Raw genomic sequence first — 16,489 nt, 5'->3', positions numbered from 1 at the left:
TTTAGAGGCAAGATGAGGTGTTGATTAGTAGCAACAGTGGGAAAGTAGGTTTAGAGGCCTCTCTACCTCATGTGTTTAGAGGCCTCTCTACCTCATGTGTTTAGAGGCAAGATGAGGTGTTGATTAGTAGCAACAGTGGGAAAGTAGGTTTAGAGGCCTCTCTACCTCATGTGTTTAGAGGCCTCTCTACCTCATGTGTTTAGAGGCAAGATGAGGTGTTGATTAGTAGCAACAGTGGGAAAGTAGGTTTCTACCTCATGTGTTTAGAGGCCTCTCTACCTCATGTGTTTAGAGGCAAGATGGGGTGTTGATTAGTAGCAACAGTGGGAAAGTAGGTTTAGAGGCCTCTCTACCTCGTAGGTTTAGAGGCCTCTCTACCTCGTAGGTTTAGAGGCCTCGTAGGTTTAGAGGCCTCTCTACCTCGTAGGTTTAGAGGCCTCTCTACCTCATGTGTTTAGAGAGGCCTCTCTACCTCATGTGTTTAGAGGCCTCTCTACCTCATGTGTTTAGAGGCAAGATGGCCTCTCTACCTCATGTGTTTAGAGGCAAGATGGGAAAGTAGGTTTAGAGGCCTCTCTACCTCATGTGTTTAGAGGCAAGATGAGGTGTTGATTAGTAGCAACAGTGGGAAAGTAGGTTTAGAGGCCTCTCTACCTCATGTGTTTAGAGGCAAGATGAGGTGTTGATTAGTAGCAACAGTGGGAAAGTAGGTTTAGAGGCCTCTCTACCTCATGCGTTTAGAGGCAAGATGAGGTGTTGATTAGTAGCAACAATGGGAAAGTAGGTTTAGAGGCCTTTCTACCTCATGTGTTTATGTGGAGAGTGCGCATGGGAGCATTACCCTTGGAATTCAAGGTGCTTGAAAGAAATATAGCCTCAGGGATATGTCCTAGAGGAAGGGCTAGGGATGAGGACTCTTGTCACGGCTTTTGAGGGTGCCTTAATATCATGAGTATGTGGAATGATTTGACTAGGTAGGTCATGGATTTGTTTGTGTAACCATGTACTCTCTCATGGCTTATTATATATGTATGTATTTAACTAAGTTTACTCTCACTAGGGCATAGTTTGTAATTTAAGAAAGTTTATGTATGTTGTGGAGGCTGTTTTGAGTTGAATGTCCTCATGTTATGTAGGCAAAAGGTTTACTAATATATACCATTTCTTTAGTAACAAAATCTTTGTTGCACATTGAGTAATGATGTTGGGTGTTTATCATTCATCCATCCTTGCTCAAGCATACACTTGTTAACAGTACACAATAATAAGTAAAAGAGCTTGTATTTTTGTGAGTAAACTTTTTACACAAGATTTATAGTCCTTTCAAACTTAAAAGATGACACAAGGCTAGGAGAACTACTTAAGATTCTAACAAGTTAAGTTCATGAGTGGCATGTCATGGAAAATATGGTGTATAAATGCATAATGCACATAAAGAAGAAAATAATATAAAGTATGGAACTCAAGGTTGAGAGAAGAAAGAGAATAAATGTTAGTGCAACAAGTAAGGCTTGGTACCCAATTTAAATGCTATAGATGGCTAAAAACTTTTGTTATACTCTTGCTCGAGCACAAACTACATATAATCATATTCCATGCAAAATAAAAGAGCTTGTATGTATACAATAGTCTCCTTACAAATAATCTTGTACTCTTTGTAAATCAAAAGATTAAGTAGTATGATGCCATAAGAAAAAACTTTAATACTAACAAGTTAATTAATGAGTGGTCTAGTATGTTGCCAATTAGTCTACAATATAGTATACTTAAGTTCTCTTTTAAATTCTTGCAATGACCTATGTTGAGATAACTGTGCAAACATGTAATATAAAATGCATCGCTAAGACAAATTGTAAAGATAATTGTGCGAAGGTGTAGTATCAAATGCACCGCTAAGATCACTTGCATAGGATGCATCATTGGTTTATAATTTTCACCCTAAAAGAATCTACACCCTTGCCCATATTCACTCTACTACCCATATTAATTAATTAGTGCCTGCAAGTGGGCACTAACTAATTGATAAGGCTAAGATTAACCTTAGTAAACCTTCGACTCATTCTCTCAAGAGAAACAATTCAGTGTAGCGTTCCACTCTCTCTCTTGTGAGTCAACGAAAAAAAAAATCACGGAAATCATATATATATTTTTTATACCCACTCTTTGTCATTATCTCGCTCGCAAACGATAGAGTTTTTTTTAATAAATGACTATCTCTCTCTCTCTCTCTCACACACACACACACACACACTCTCTCTCTCTCTCTCTCTCTCTCTCTCTCTCTCTCTCTCTCTCTCTCTCTCTCTCACTCACACACACACACACACACACACACACACACACACACACACACATTTTAATCCATCTCACACTCTCTCCTCTCATATGGAGTTGCAAGGCCTCGAGCAACTAGGAGGCCACTACCATTTTTATAGCCCCAGCTCGAACCTTCAAGCACATACAATTGCCATTAAAAGAATTTCCAGATGTCAGAACTTACACGCGGTAGCACCACATTACCCTCCTTTGCAAAGGTTCTCTAAATAAATTTTCCAAATGTTGATAGCCTAGTCCTCACAATTAATCTAATTAATTAATTCAAAAACGTTGGCCCCATATTCCCAATTAACAAGGTGTCACAACCTATCGTAATCTATTACACATCATTGATGTTTTTATGTGTCTAACATGCATATATTCATTTATGTGCACATAGTAGTGTTCTAAACAAGGGATTGACACTAATAGAGGTATTTATATGTATGGCTACATGTTTGTATATTTGTGGCTACATGTTTGCATGTTTATGTGCATGTACACATACATGTATGGATGTACATATACTTTTGTGTTTGTATGTATGTATGTGTGCATGGATAAATATGCATTGGGAAAGTGTTTACAATGCATTCATGCAATGCTTTTTATACTTTTCACGTGACAAGATTTTAAACTTTTCTAATTTCAAAGTTTAAAACTATTTATTCAAGTTAACCTAGATTAGCCTTCTATTAAGGACTTTTTGGAAGTTCTATATCATTATTTGTTAATGATTAGTATGAGTAAAATCATCAACATATTTGTTAGTGATTTTTTTGTTTTACATATTTACCATGTATGACAAATATGCATTTAAGACTATGCATAATGATAAAACTAACAGTCACTATAGTGTGTGATCCCACTAGCGTTACCAATATAATCCTTTGAATTGATTTAATACATGCATCATCTTTAAGGCAAGTAGGCTAGATACTATTTTATAACTTGGTCAACACAATGAATCAATTATTCATTGTGTAGTCACATATTGGCAATATATCTCTATTTTTTTAAAGAGAGAAAGTCGAGGAAATATCACCATTTATGTGTCTTTATCAAGTTTATGGATGCTCAAAAAATATGACCTAGAATTTCTCACCAATAGTGTAATATGGGAAACATGCTTCACAAACAAAAAATATTTGTTTGTTCAATGTCAAAAGAGGTCAAGCATATATAATTAATCTACACACTTACTTAATATATGAAATTTTAGGTTGCTATTCTTGAAGCCACACAAAACACATTACTCTTTTGATCGATTAAAACTAGTTTACAAAAGTGCTCACTTAACCATCATGTAAGGATAAATAGCATTTCTTAGTAGTTCTAACACAAATTTAAATGATGAGAATACTTTCGAGTATAAGAGATAACTCGATAAGGTGAAATGTTCTTTGAGCATGGTAAAATGTTCTTTGTAATTGACGAAGGGCACTTCTATGCATGCTTGAGAAGTTTCAAGGGAACTAACTTTTAGAAATTATTTGAGGAGAAGCATTCAAAGTTCTTGAAGATTACCCCATCTCCAAACATTTTGGACAATGTGAATTCTTGTTTTAACTTCATGCTTAAAAACTATAGTGATAAAAAAGGAAAAGAGTACCTAGATAAGATAACCATGCATAGTTTTGAGGTTACTTTGAACTTTCTTGAAATAATGGTTGGAATATAGAATAACATGCTAGGTAGTACGATGTATCCACAAAACGAGAGTTTATTTCATGTGCTCCCAAATTCTAAGCAAGCAGTTTTACTTGTTGTATGCAAAAAATTGTAGAATTCTTCATTTAAGCTTGTTTGTGTTTTGCAAGACATCATATATATACAAGTCACAATAACAATAACAATAACAATAACATTATGTTTTTTTATCATTTGAATTTGATATATATTCTTGTGAGAATAAAAAAGTCTTTCCCATGTCATAATTAGTTGTAAGTCTTTTCCAACGTCACAATTAGTTGTGCCAGCTATGTGTGCCATGGTGCTTCCCAACTATGTTAAAATGGGCATAGTTGGGAAATTGCTCACAAATTGTGCCCTCAACTAGCCTAAAAATTTATGGGAATGGGCTACGTTTTGCAACATTTAATGTAGAAAGGTATCCATAGCCTAGTTAATTGGGCTATGGAAAAATGGCCTTACACACACTTGCATGTTATGCAGAATTTGTGTGCAACTACTCGGCTTCAAAGAGGTCATGTAGTTCATAAGGTTGTTTCACTTCATTTCTATCTCAAAAGTTTTAAAATTAGGTTTACACTTGCAGTCACTTGCAATGCCTTAAAACAATCTCCCCAATGTTTTCATTGTATATAAGTTTGTTATTCTTCAAAGAAGTTACTTAGTTTGGAGGATGCAATCTTATCCAATATGGAATAGAAAGCAACAAAAATATGCAGCTTTAATCTCATTAGACCTAATAGAATTATGTTTGTGGTATCCTTCAAAAAGCTCATACACTAGTTTGGTTCATACTACTTCTAGAAGTTTGAACTATTGACAATTGCACTTTGCAAGTGCTATGAAGTGTTGAAAATATCATGCATGCATACAAGATGTTTGGTCACATCAAGCAAAGATGATATACTAGGATGAGAACAAGTCATGCTTTGTGTAGGGTTTGGGAAAAGATCACCTACAATTGATTCAAACTTTATAAAATCCCTTTCAAATTGGTCAGAGAAGGAAAAAAAAGATCACCTACAATTGGTTCAAGCTTTACAAAAACCCTTTCAAATTGGTCGGAGAAGGAAAAAAAAATCACCTACAAAACTGATTCAAACTTTTAAAAAACCCTTTCAAATTGGGGAAAAAAGCTTCCCTAGAATGTTCAAATCTTTAGTTATATTTCAGTGGAAATATAAAGAAAATGTTCAAATCTTTAGTTATATTTCAGTGGAAATATGAAGAAAATGCTTGTTCAAACTTATGATGTCCTCTTTAACATGTTTTTTTGGTCCTATCATTAGTAAGACTATGTGAAGGGTTGGAGTTTCTTGGGTAGTGAACTCAAAGCAGTCAAAATCTAGGACGATGACTTTTTTGGTTTTTTATTCTCCAAATTGATTAGTAAGATTTTATTCAAGATTTTGCCTCTTTCTGAGTGGCAACGATTGAAGTAAATAAATGCAAATTTTGGAATGTATTGTTTATGTATGGTACGTATATAGTGTATTGGATTTTGTTAGCTTGCTAAGTTAGGCAATTTTTATTATTATTGAATCTGCTATATTTTGATTATTGAATCTACTCTAGTATTTTTGTTGGGTGGCGGTTGGCATTGACCCAACTGGGGAGAAAATGGATCACAAATTCCAATAAGTGTAGAGGTGAAGGCAAATTAGGAGTTGGGACTTGGGAATTACTTCTGAGGTTGAAATGGGTATCGAAGTCTGATGATGGTGGCAAGAGTGCTAACTCCACATGCTAGGCAATCGGGCATGGTTGTGGCCCTACGGGTTGCTAAGGCCAATTTTCCTATGAGATTGACTCTCTATACTCTCTCTTGGCATTCACACAGACCCAAATGACTTGTCAGTCATGGAAAACAAACCTCCCTGTTGGGATGAAGAAGTAGGTCTTTATTCTAAAGTGAGGTGGTTCCTTCCTTTCACAACTTAGTGACCTCATGGAAGCTAGGCAGCCTACCAGGATGGGGTTCAATCAATGGTCACCATCCATCGCCATCAACCCTTATTGCACATTCCTACACCATCGTATGCATGATGGCACAACCTAACCTTGCATTGCTTAATTTATAAGGCAAGTATAAACATTGTGTGCGTGTGCATGTCTTAGGGGTAGAATGGGGAGCTGCCAATTCATCTTTGTTTATGCTTCTTCCCCATTTTTGAGTTTTGAAGGGTTTTGGAGAGGGAGAGAGAAGAAGATTTCATATACAACCATAAATTTTTGAAAATAATATTATGTATTTTTGTAAAGGAATGTGTGGAAATATCATTCATTGCAGGACACAATTTTGCAAGTAAATGATATTTTGCAACTTGTTTTTTTTTGTTGAGGAGAGGTTCATTTCTTTAATCATACATCTTACGATGTGAGACGGTGGTGGGGGTGTGTGGATTCAAACTGACGTCTGCATAATAAAACACATGCCTCTTGGGGTTTATCTGGGCGGTAGCACCCTTGTGTCGTGAAAAGGGAGGTACATGGTTTGAATCTACCCACTCCCATAGTGGATAAAGTGATAGCATGGTATTCCAGTATCCTCTCGTAGTCGAAAAAAGGCAATATTAATAAAGCCAGAACACTTTACCGCTAGGCTACTCCCTTGCCGCGCTATTCTCTTAAACATGTTAGAGGTGGGGTAACACTAGTGTCAGTGCTCAACAAGGGGGGGAAGGTGCAAAAAGCACGTACAACTTGCAAGAGGGCAGAGTACAGAGAGGAGGGAAAAAGCTAAAAAATGGGAAGCACATGCACCGAGTCAATGGAAGGGGGTGGTACTCTTGGGGTCTCTCTCCTTGTGGTGTGGAAAAAGCTAGCGGTTGGTGGGCATGGATTTGGTTTGGCGACTCGGCAAGGGTGTCATTCACACCGGCACCAGAATACGTGACTAGATATTTACCAAATCCATGCGAGGTCAAAAGGACATTTGTGCTGTCACAGTTAAGCATTTTGTAACTACGTATCGCGCTTGGTTACATTGCGCGGATTTCCCGCCATTCAACGCCATGCATGGAGGAGGGGCCCACAGGCTCGGTTACGTTGCTAAAATGGCCGCCATTAAAGCGGGCGGCTTAAAAAAAAGGTAAATTGGCAGCTCGACTCCACTGTCACGGCAAAATGGATTCTGGGAGCTTTGGATCCGGCCACAAATTTTGGCCGCACCCGCCAGACTTAGCAGGTGTTTGCAACGCCAAACTCAGGGCTGCTAGCCTGATCGTTAGATTTGGACCGTCGGATCCCATTGCGTTTGCATGCAGGGGATGATGGGCGGTTGAGATGAAGGAAGAGGGAAGAAAACGCCATGCAGGGGACGATGGACGGTTGAGATGAAGGAATGGATGGCCCTCAATCATGTGATGGTAGCCCTTCTGCCTTACGTACCATCATGCATATGAAACCTGATACCCCTTCTCCCAATACTCCACGTCTGCACACACGCGCTCTCTCACGCGCGCGCGCGCGCGCATGGTGTATACTGTGCTTTCTCTTGCCTCTTCTAGCTTCACTCGGCCACTCAGTGTAGTGTTCTTTTATTGGCCCTCTTCACTCAGCCACTCAGTGTAGTGTTCTTTTATTAGCCCTCTCTTTCCAGTTAGTTTTTATATCTCCTCCCTCCCTCCAGTCCTTCGTCCCTCTACCCCTTTCTTCCTTAGCTTCAAATTTCCATGAGAGAGAGAGAGAGACAGAAAGAGAAAGGAGCGTGAGACACCATACCCTGCACTTGCCTTCCTTCTCTTTCTTTCTCTCTGGGCTTCGCTGAGAGAGGATTTAGAGGCTTCTGTGGGCTCTTTTGCAGCCTCTATTTCTCTCTCCGGTCCCTTGCTCTCTCTATTGTATTGATTCTTCACTCCACATACCTTACTCTTATCACTTGTCTGCGGTCTGTGGGTGCAAGAAACATTGCAGTATACCTGGGTGCAAGAACATTGCAGTATACTCTGATTAAACACTCCTTGTTTTTTTCCTTCAGTTTTGGAGACTCAGTTCTTCTGCAGTGATCTTGTGGAAGAAGCCCTTGTTAAGTATTAAGCTGGAGTGTAGCAGATATGATGCCTGGAGGGGAGACTGTCACTCTCACTAACAACTTTGGTGTTGGAGGAGGGTTTGGTGGTTTTGGTAACATGCTAACAGGGGTTATGGTGCCGCCAAGGCTCATGACCTCTCTACCTATGCAATTACAGGGCAAAAATGTCTTCACTTCATCAAGCTTATCACTTGCCCCGGTATGAGTTTTTAGTTGACTTTGCATAGAAACCCAAGTTTGTGCTACACTATAATGTAATGTTAGATTAAATTTATCTAATTGTTAATTCAGCTTGTTGTGAAGGTAATTGTGTGTTTTAGTCTAGTGGAGCGCTGATTGTGTAACTTAGGGTTCTCTGTGTTGTGAATGCTGAGCTTCTGGAGCTGTGTAAATGGCAGTCAAGTGGTGGTGAACGAGGGTTGCGTGATGGAGCTGATATGGAAGAAAATGAGCATTTGGCTAAGCAGAAAGAGGATGATTCGGACAGTAAATCCAGCAGTGAAAATTTGGAGGGGGGCTCAGGTGAGGACCTTGAGGGTGCAGATCCTAGGCCCACAAAGAAGCGTTACCACAGGCACACACTTCATCAAATTCAAGAAATGGAGAGGTGGGAGAATCAAGTTTGAAGTCCTAATCAAGGTTAATTGCGTGGTGTGTTAGTATCGTTTTATCATTGGTTTGAGGGACTCTGCCGTCCTTTTCTCAACAGGTTTTTCAAAGAGTGCCCCCATCCAGATGAGAAGCAAAGGCAAGAGCTCAGCAGAGAACTCAAGCTCTCTACAAGGCAGATCAAGTTCTGGTTTCAAAACAAGAGGACGAAGATGAAGGTAAACAAAGGAGGCTTATGCCCTAACAAGACTGTTTAAAGATGGATGGTTGAGAAGCTTTTTCATGAGAGCACTTTGTTTATACTGAAGAGTGGTTAATGAGAGCTCAGTGGTTCACCTCAGGCCCATCATGAACGCCATGACAACGGTGTTTTGCGAGCTGAGAATGAGAAGCTCAAGACGGAGAACTTTGCATTGAGGGATGCGGTGAGGAATGTGTCCTGTCCTAGCTGTGGAGGGCCAGCCCATTTGGCTGAGATGTCATTTGAAGAGCAGCAACTGAGGATCGAAAATGTGAGACTGCGAGAGGAGGTGAGCTCGGATTGTGGCCATCTGAAGCTCCATTGTCTATCTGATTGAAACCTAGAGAGGCTAAGTGCTTAGGTTTAAGGGTTGATCTTAGTCTATTAATCGCGCATCCGCATGCCCATTTTCTTCTCTTCACAGATAGAACGCATCACTGCGATGGCGGCTAAGTATATTGGGATGCAAGCGCAGCCGGTTCCTCTCTCTGCCTCTTCTCCATCAGGATCAGCTAGTGCTTTGGATGCGCTTCACGGCCCTCCCGTGCCCATCGTACGCGGCAACGAGCTTACGGCCGGACCGCCCACGATTTCAGACATAGCCGCCGGGCCATTTTGTCTCTCGGACGTGGAGAAGCCCCTAGTGGTTGAGCTAGCGGTAGCTTCTATGGAGGAGCTCCTGCAAGTGGCCCAAGCCGGGGAGCCTCTCTGGGTAGACGATCCGCATAACTCTGGTGCCGAAATTATTGACCACGAGGCCTACCTTCAGCGCTTCCCTCGAGGCATCGGGCCTACTCCTATAGGCCTCAAATCCGAAACCTCAAGACTTACCGGATTAGTCATAATGAACTCCGCTTCATTAGTGGAGTCCTTAATGGATGTGGTGAGCTCCCTCTGCTTATCAGTGCTTTCTACTTACCTTCCCTAATCCATGTTGTTTGCAACCACCATTAGTTTATCTTTAACCTCATCCTTTCTAAGTGACATTACAAGCTGCATGTTATAAATGACCTAACAATCATCTTTCTACAGAATCGCTGGGCTGAAATGTTCCCTTCAATCGTCTCCAGTGTGCAACCAGTGGAAGTGCTTTCGACGGGCATTCCAGGAACTTACGATGGGGCTATCCAGCTGGTGAGCTCAGCTTAAACATCTTTTTCTTTTTTGTTGCGGAGTACAGAACACACGCTATAGTCTTTCACCTGAGGGAGAGGTCTGTTTTTCATGACATTTTTGGCATTGCAGATGTATGCGGAGTTTCAAGTACCCTCGCCACTTGTCCCCACACGCATGACTTACTTCCTGCGCTACTGTAAGCGTGTAGATCATCTATGGGTGGTGGTTGACGTCTCCATCGATAGCCTACGTGGGAACCCCCCTCGTGCGCTACTTCATTGTAGAAGGCGCCCCTCTGGTTGCGTTATCGAGGAGATGCCCAGTGGTTACTCTAAGGTAAATGCATTGAAGAGCATCCACTATACATAAGTTCAGCATTAATTAGATGTGAATTAATCCAAATATGGGTGTGTATTAAGGCATTTAACGTGCTTTAATAGCATCTAAGGCGCTGTATTAGGATGTGCTCAATGCTAGCTTTTGGGATGTAATTAATCATGATGAGTATGTGCCTTCTTAGGTTACATGGGTGGAGCACGTGGAGGCTGACACGAGAGGTGTCCACAATCTTTATCAACCTTTTGTGAATTGTGGCATGGCTTTTGGAGCTCTACGTTGGCTGTGCACGTTACAGAGGCAATGCGAGAGGATCGCTAGTGTGCTTGCCAACAACATTCCACACGGAGATTTGAATGGTAAGCCCATGGTTTTGTTGAAAATAAAAGCAACTCCATAATACTTTTAATAAAGTCAAACTCCATATTTTTTTTTTCGCTAAAATCAATTTATATCATATATGCCAACTCATCTTTGGTTAATTAAAAGACTTTAAAAGGGAACTCAGCAAAGCCAATAAGAGATGGGTAGCAAAGGCTAATTTTTTCAATCTGTGAAGTGATTGGGCATTGGTTTTTAGTTGACTTAAGATGATTAGGTTCGAGATTGGGTCGTTGGAATTGAGGCTGGGCAAGTTAATACTGGTTTTTCATTCTTATTAAGTAGTTGTAAGTGAAGTGGGTTAACCGTTGGTAGTGAGGTCGGGCAAGTTAATACTGGTTCTTCATTCGCATTAAGTAGTTGTAAGTGAGATTGGTATGTGCATGCAGTAATTCCTAACCCTGAGGGTAGGAGGAGTATGCTGAAGCTGGCTGAGAGGATGGCTAATAACTTCTGTGCGGGAGTGAGCGCTTCTACTGCACACACGTGGGTGACGCTGGCTGGGAGTGGGGCAGATGATGTGCGAGTTCTGATCCGCAAGAGCGTGGACGATCCTGGGAGGCCACCTGGCATCGTTCTCAGCGCTGCCACCTCTCTCTGGCTACCCTTGCCCCCAGCTAGGGTCTTTCAGTTCCTCAGAGATGAACGCTTCAGAACTGAGGTAAAATCTAAAATCCATGTGATGACCTTCATTGATTCTTAGTTATTTCTTGGAGTAATTTCTACATACTTAGCAGATAATTAATTCCTGTCTAATGTCTCTTCTAAGCTTAATTAACAGTATAGCACCTGCCATCATTCTCATTGTACAGTTTATGTTAGGCTTTTCACAACGACATTTATGTTTCTTCCAGTCGATTTGAAGGTTTCTGTTGGAGTAATTTCTGTATATTTAGTAGATAATTAATTTACATCTAATGTCTCTTCTAAGCTTAATCAAGAGCAGCACTCATCATCAATCATGATACAGTTCATGTTAGGCTTTTGACAACCTTATCTTATGTATCTTCCAGTGGGACATTCTCTCCAATACCGGTATTGTTGAAGAAATGTTTCATGTAGCCAAAGGACAAGACCCTGGTAACTGTGTTTCTCTCCTCAGAGTCAACGTAAGTACAAAAAGTTTCATCTTGTTTTTTCTGCTCAGCTCTTCACACTGTACTTATTCATATTTTCCCCTCTGCTTCACCCTAACCAAAGTGGTTTTGAATGCAGCCCATTAACTCAAATCAAAGCAACATGCTCATCCTGCAAGAATGCTGCACAGATGAATCATGCTCACTGGTGGTGTACGCACCTGTTGACATAGCTGCGATGAGTGCTGTTTTGAATGGGAGTGATCCCGACTCCGTTGCTCTCTTACCTTCTGGCTTTGCAATTCTCCCGGATGGTCCACAAAGGGGCTCATCATCTGTCATCAACATGCCAGCTATGGGTCCAACACCAACAGCAGGAGCTTCTTCAGGGGGTTCTTTGCTCACAGTGGCCTTCCAGATCCTTGTGGACCATGTACCCACTGCAAGGCTATCACTAGGCTCAGTTGCCACAGTCAACAAGCTCATCTCCAACACGGTCGTTCGCATCAAGGGCGCGCTCTCCTGCGAAAATGCATGACATTTTGGCAGCAAAGCTTTTCATGGAGCTGCTGGTAATCAGGGCTGTTGCAGTTCCTGCTCATACATAATGTATGTGAAAAGACCCCATGAAGATGTGGATATATATAGGCCATAGAATGTAGAACTATTAATGCTTAACCCACCTATGAATGAATTGAGGGGAAATCAACACTCTCGAGGAAGGCTCAGAGTTGAGAAAGGTGTTGATTTCTCCCTCAAAAGACCTGAAGGAGCTCTCAGTGGTGAGAAAGCCTTGTCTTAGAAGTCTTAAGTAGTGTTCTAGTAACAAAGGGAGGAAGAAGAAACAGTCAAGAACGCACCCCAGGAGTCCCCTTGCCAAGTGGTAAAGATTCACTGTTTTTTAAATCACTAAGTGTGGAGATCAAATTGCAGCAAAACTGGGGACACAGTAACAGCAAATTTGCTCTTTTACCATCTCTCACTTCACCACTACGCAAGGGACGTGGTTCGGGCATTGACTTTATTCCCTCTCCGACCCTCATCCATCACCTGTGTAAAAGCTGTTATGCTCTGCCAAATCTGAACATGCTTTTCTTTAATGGAAACTATAAATTTAGTGGGTTTTGTCTAAATATGTATTTTCTCCAGTAATGTGATACATGGTCTAAACTCTCTAATCATAGGACTACATGGAATATTTTGGTGAAAACACATCTCTGCTGCTGAGCCAAATGCAGTGGATTTGGTGTGAATACTCAAAGGACCTCTTGTATCATTATAATGCTCATTAGTTGCTCATTGATCTGCGAATGCTTCACAATTTCCCGGAAGAGCGAGCTCTTGGGCCTGGTTGCGATGTGTATTTGCACTTTGTTGTTATTAAGAACTTAAGAGCACACAAACCCGTGATAGAAAAAAAAATAAAATTTTCAACCCTCGTCTATATGCTTAGTTGGGATTTAGACTTAAAAATCACTAGATATCTATATTAGCTGTTCAAAATCTGGAATACATCAGACCCTGAGACTTACTCTCTACTCTTTTTTGACCTCATTCAAGATTTAACATAGAAAATTCCATCTTTCATCTTCACACAAGAAACAAGACTAATCCCACAAAATTTGATTCCCAACAATAAGTAAGCCTCCATCACGGCCTTAGTAGTGCAACGCTGGGGGGACTTTTTTTAACACACAAATTGGTCCAAAAAAAATCCACTAGAAATCATACAAACTGCGGATTTATAACTAAAATTTACAACTTATGTACCGTTAGTTTTTCAAATGAAAGGCAACATTTAATTCCGACCAAATGCTGTCACAAAAAATTTCCAACGTTAACGCATCAGTTTTCTTAGTCCGTCTTTTGAATGCATCTTTTTACATAGTACATACATTTTCGTCCAACCATTATATGACATCGCAATATTATCCATAGTATTTTTCAAATGGATAGCACACTGAGTGTGTAGACGAGTTGGTAAAACGGTTGGGTTTCATTGCGAGGACCCGGGTTTGATGCCATCAGATTGCATGAAGTGAGTATATGTTGTGAACCGGTATATATATACATATAAATCTTCCCGCAAGAGAAGCAAAGCGCGCATGTTAACCTATCCAACCATTCATATGTATATATGTATGTGGGTATATATATATATATGTATGTGGGTATATATATATATATATATATATATATATGTTTGTGTCCATTGAAAAAAAAGTCTCCATTGGAGGACGAGGCTACTTTCACCGACAATTCCAATGGAGTACTTTTACAAGTTCCGACTTTCCAAAAGGAAAAAGCCTTTGTAGTTCAAAAAAGGCGTACTCGTGATAATTTCCAGCGTGTTCACACTTGAGACATTACACACTGCAGTACTCTTTTTTCTACTGTGCTGCGTGTCTCCGTTCTCACTCATGCTGTACGTAGAGACGAGAGCAAAGGACCGTGACCTGACGCCTCACCTACCTTCAATGCCGCCTTCCGGCCATCTGCATGCACAAACCCCACTCACACGCAGCCCTATAATTCAAAGGCTGAACAGTACCCTCCTTCCAAGGTGATTTTACCCTCTCTGGAAGAAGAAGGGATGCCACACGGTACACCTACCCTGGCTACCCTTCTCTATATATCTCCTCCCTCTCCTTCTCTCTCTCTCTCTATATATAGTATCTTAAGGAAAGTATATATAATCTTAAGGAAGAGGTTCACAAAGCTTCCACTTGGCATAAATTTGGAGGTTCCCCAAGAGGAGGAGGTAGCATGAATTTGGAGGTTGAGGAAGAGGAAGAGGAAGAGGAAGCTTGGGAAACTTAGGGTAGAATTTAATTTTTTGGAGTTTGGAGACTTGCGGAGCAGCACAGGTCAGCCAACTAGTTCAAAGAAGGCCACAATTTTCAGTAATTTTTTACCCTTTCAAAGAAAAGCACAATTTTGAACAGCATAGTAGGAATGTGCCCTCCCAATCCCTTCACATACAAATGGATGTTCTTCATATGAGCCCTTCAAATGAAACTTTGGGATTATTTCGAATTCTAGGGTTTTTGGCTTATAAATATGAAACCACCTCAGCCCTCTCTGTTAGAACCACCTTTCCTCAATGCAAACTCTATCCAAATCATCATTCAGGAAGGAATTCACCAATTTGTAAACCACCTCTATATATGAACATTTATTTTGTGCTCACACTCCACCTCTAGAAATGATTCAATCCTATGGTCCTAACTTTTGACCACCATCTCCTATCTTTGTTATTGCCTCACAAGCTTATAAGTATAGCATAAGAGAGTTTCAAGATAAACTGAAGCATGGTAGTGTCTCAAGATGTTGGTTACTTCATATTTTCAAAAATTTCATGTGTGAGTGGGTATTGTAACTATCAAAATTTATAGTATCTAACAAAAGGAATCTAGAAATTAATGAAATCTTGGGGAGTTTACATGGGCTATACACACACACACACATGCACGTCACATGCCTTTAATTTTATACCTTAAAATTAAAGGCAACATCAAATTTCAATTGTGATTTTTGAATTTCAGTTGAAAATGTTACATTACAAACCAGAATATGTGAGCATTGATTGACACAAACAACAAAATGCGGGAGATAGCTTAGTCCATTAACAAAGTCAACGTAAGTCTTTGACACACCTCTTCAACACTTTCGTAAAATAGTTGAGAATATCATCATATCATCCATAGTTGAGAATATCATCTTCAACACTTTCACATTATGAGAAGCAAAGCATGATAACTATATACACTATATATATATATACACGTCTATATATGTTATATAGTTATATATAAGTATATACATGTGTGTATGTATGTGTGTGTAGATGTATAACATACACACATAAAGTAGGAATTATGTAATCAAATTCTGATTGTGATGATCTAGCTTGTTTGGGTTTTAGAACTTGTAATCCATAAACTTAAAAGGCTAAAACTTGTGCAAATTTGGTTTTTCAATGAATATGCACATAAGCATATCCAAGCTCTTGGTTTCCACCATATTTTACAGTTTGTTTTGATGATATTTTGCAACTAAAGCTCCTCTCACAAATTGCTTATTGCAGCATTGAAGCATGTAGCATTGAGGCATAAGAATCTGGGCAAGTTGAAGTAAATTTGGATAATAGTAACTTTAGGAACCAAAACTAGCACATGAATGAATGGATAGATGACAAAGCTCCATGGAAATGCCATTGCAATGTCTAGAGGAGGCATCATGAGAAGCTTACATGAAATCATGAAGGGGTCATATGCTCAAGGAGAGGCATGAGAATGTGAAGTAATTTTTTGTGATGTATAATGTCTCAAAGTGCAAACTTAAGGTAATTTAAGAAATAATCCTCCGAAGTTTGAAGGGCCAAGTCTAATCAAGATCCATGAACCGTCCAGCTGATTAGACTAGAGTCTAGATGGACCAAGGTCCTATTGGGATTTGGAGTTAGTGAGTCACTCCCACATTGTTACATAATATAGGTAATGGTGCATTCTGCATGAAAAATCATTGTTATAGTGTATTTTGCACCTTTTGACATGCTAAAAATAATATGGGGTTATGAGGTGTTAAAATTCTTAGATTTTGAGAGTTCTTAATTAAGATTATCTTCAAATTATAAAAAAATAATAAGGAAAACCTCCAATCTTGAGAGATTTAGGGTTTTTCCCCATT

The 16,489-nt window shown here is 39.9% G+C and overlaps 1 protein-coding gene across 1 annotated transcript; it reads left to right on the top strand.

The window, feature by feature from the left end:
• Positions 1 to 7,444: 7,444 nt before the first annotated feature.
• Positions 7,445 to 12,933, top strand: LOC147612684 (homeobox-leucine zipper protein HDG2-like). The gene is made up of 11 exons (XM_086783248.1): positions 7,445 to 8,240; positions 8,440 to 8,648; positions 8,751 to 8,868; positions 8,992 to 9,180; positions 9,316 to 9,774; positions 9,924 to 10,025; positions 10,137 to 10,343; positions 10,528 to 10,702; positions 11,114 to 11,385; positions 11,738 to 11,833; positions 11,940 to 12,933. The coding sequence occupies exons 1-11, from the start codon at positions 8,064 to 8,066 to the stop codon at positions 12,336 to 12,338; spliced, it is 2,403 nt and encodes an 800-aa protein (XP_086639374.1). The 5' UTR covers positions 7,445 to 8,063; the 3' UTR covers positions 12,339 to 12,933.
• The last annotated feature ends 3,556 nt before the right edge of the window (positions 12,934 to 16,489 follow it).

The sequence above is a fragment of the Cibotium barometz genome, chromosome 45, assembly GCF_041138505.1.
Source record: "Cibotium barometz isolate CiBa-2024 chromosome 45, ASM4113850v1, whole genome shotgun sequence".
NCBI classification, from domain to species: Eukaryota; Viridiplantae; Streptophyta; class Polypodiopsida; order Cyatheales; family Cibotiaceae; genus Cibotium; species Cibotium barometz.
The sequence above is the reverse complement of the archived record's forward strand: the minus strand, read 5'-3'. Positions and strand labels throughout refer to the sequence as shown.

Bases quoted from the DNA above. Each gene is read 5' to 3' on its own strand.
- LOC147612684 (XM_086783248.1), top strand. From the start codon at position 8,064: ATGATGCCTGGAGGGGAGACTGTCACTCTCACTAACAACTTTGGTGTT. The intron at 8,241-8,439 runs GTATGAGTTTTT...TGTAAATGGCAG, and splicing joins CAAGCTTATCACTTGCCCCG to TCAAGTGGTGGTGAACGAGG. The intron at 9,775-9,923 runs GTGAGCTCCCTC...ATCTTTCTACAG, and splicing joins TGGAGTCCTTAATGGATGTG to AATCGCTGGGCTGAAATGTT.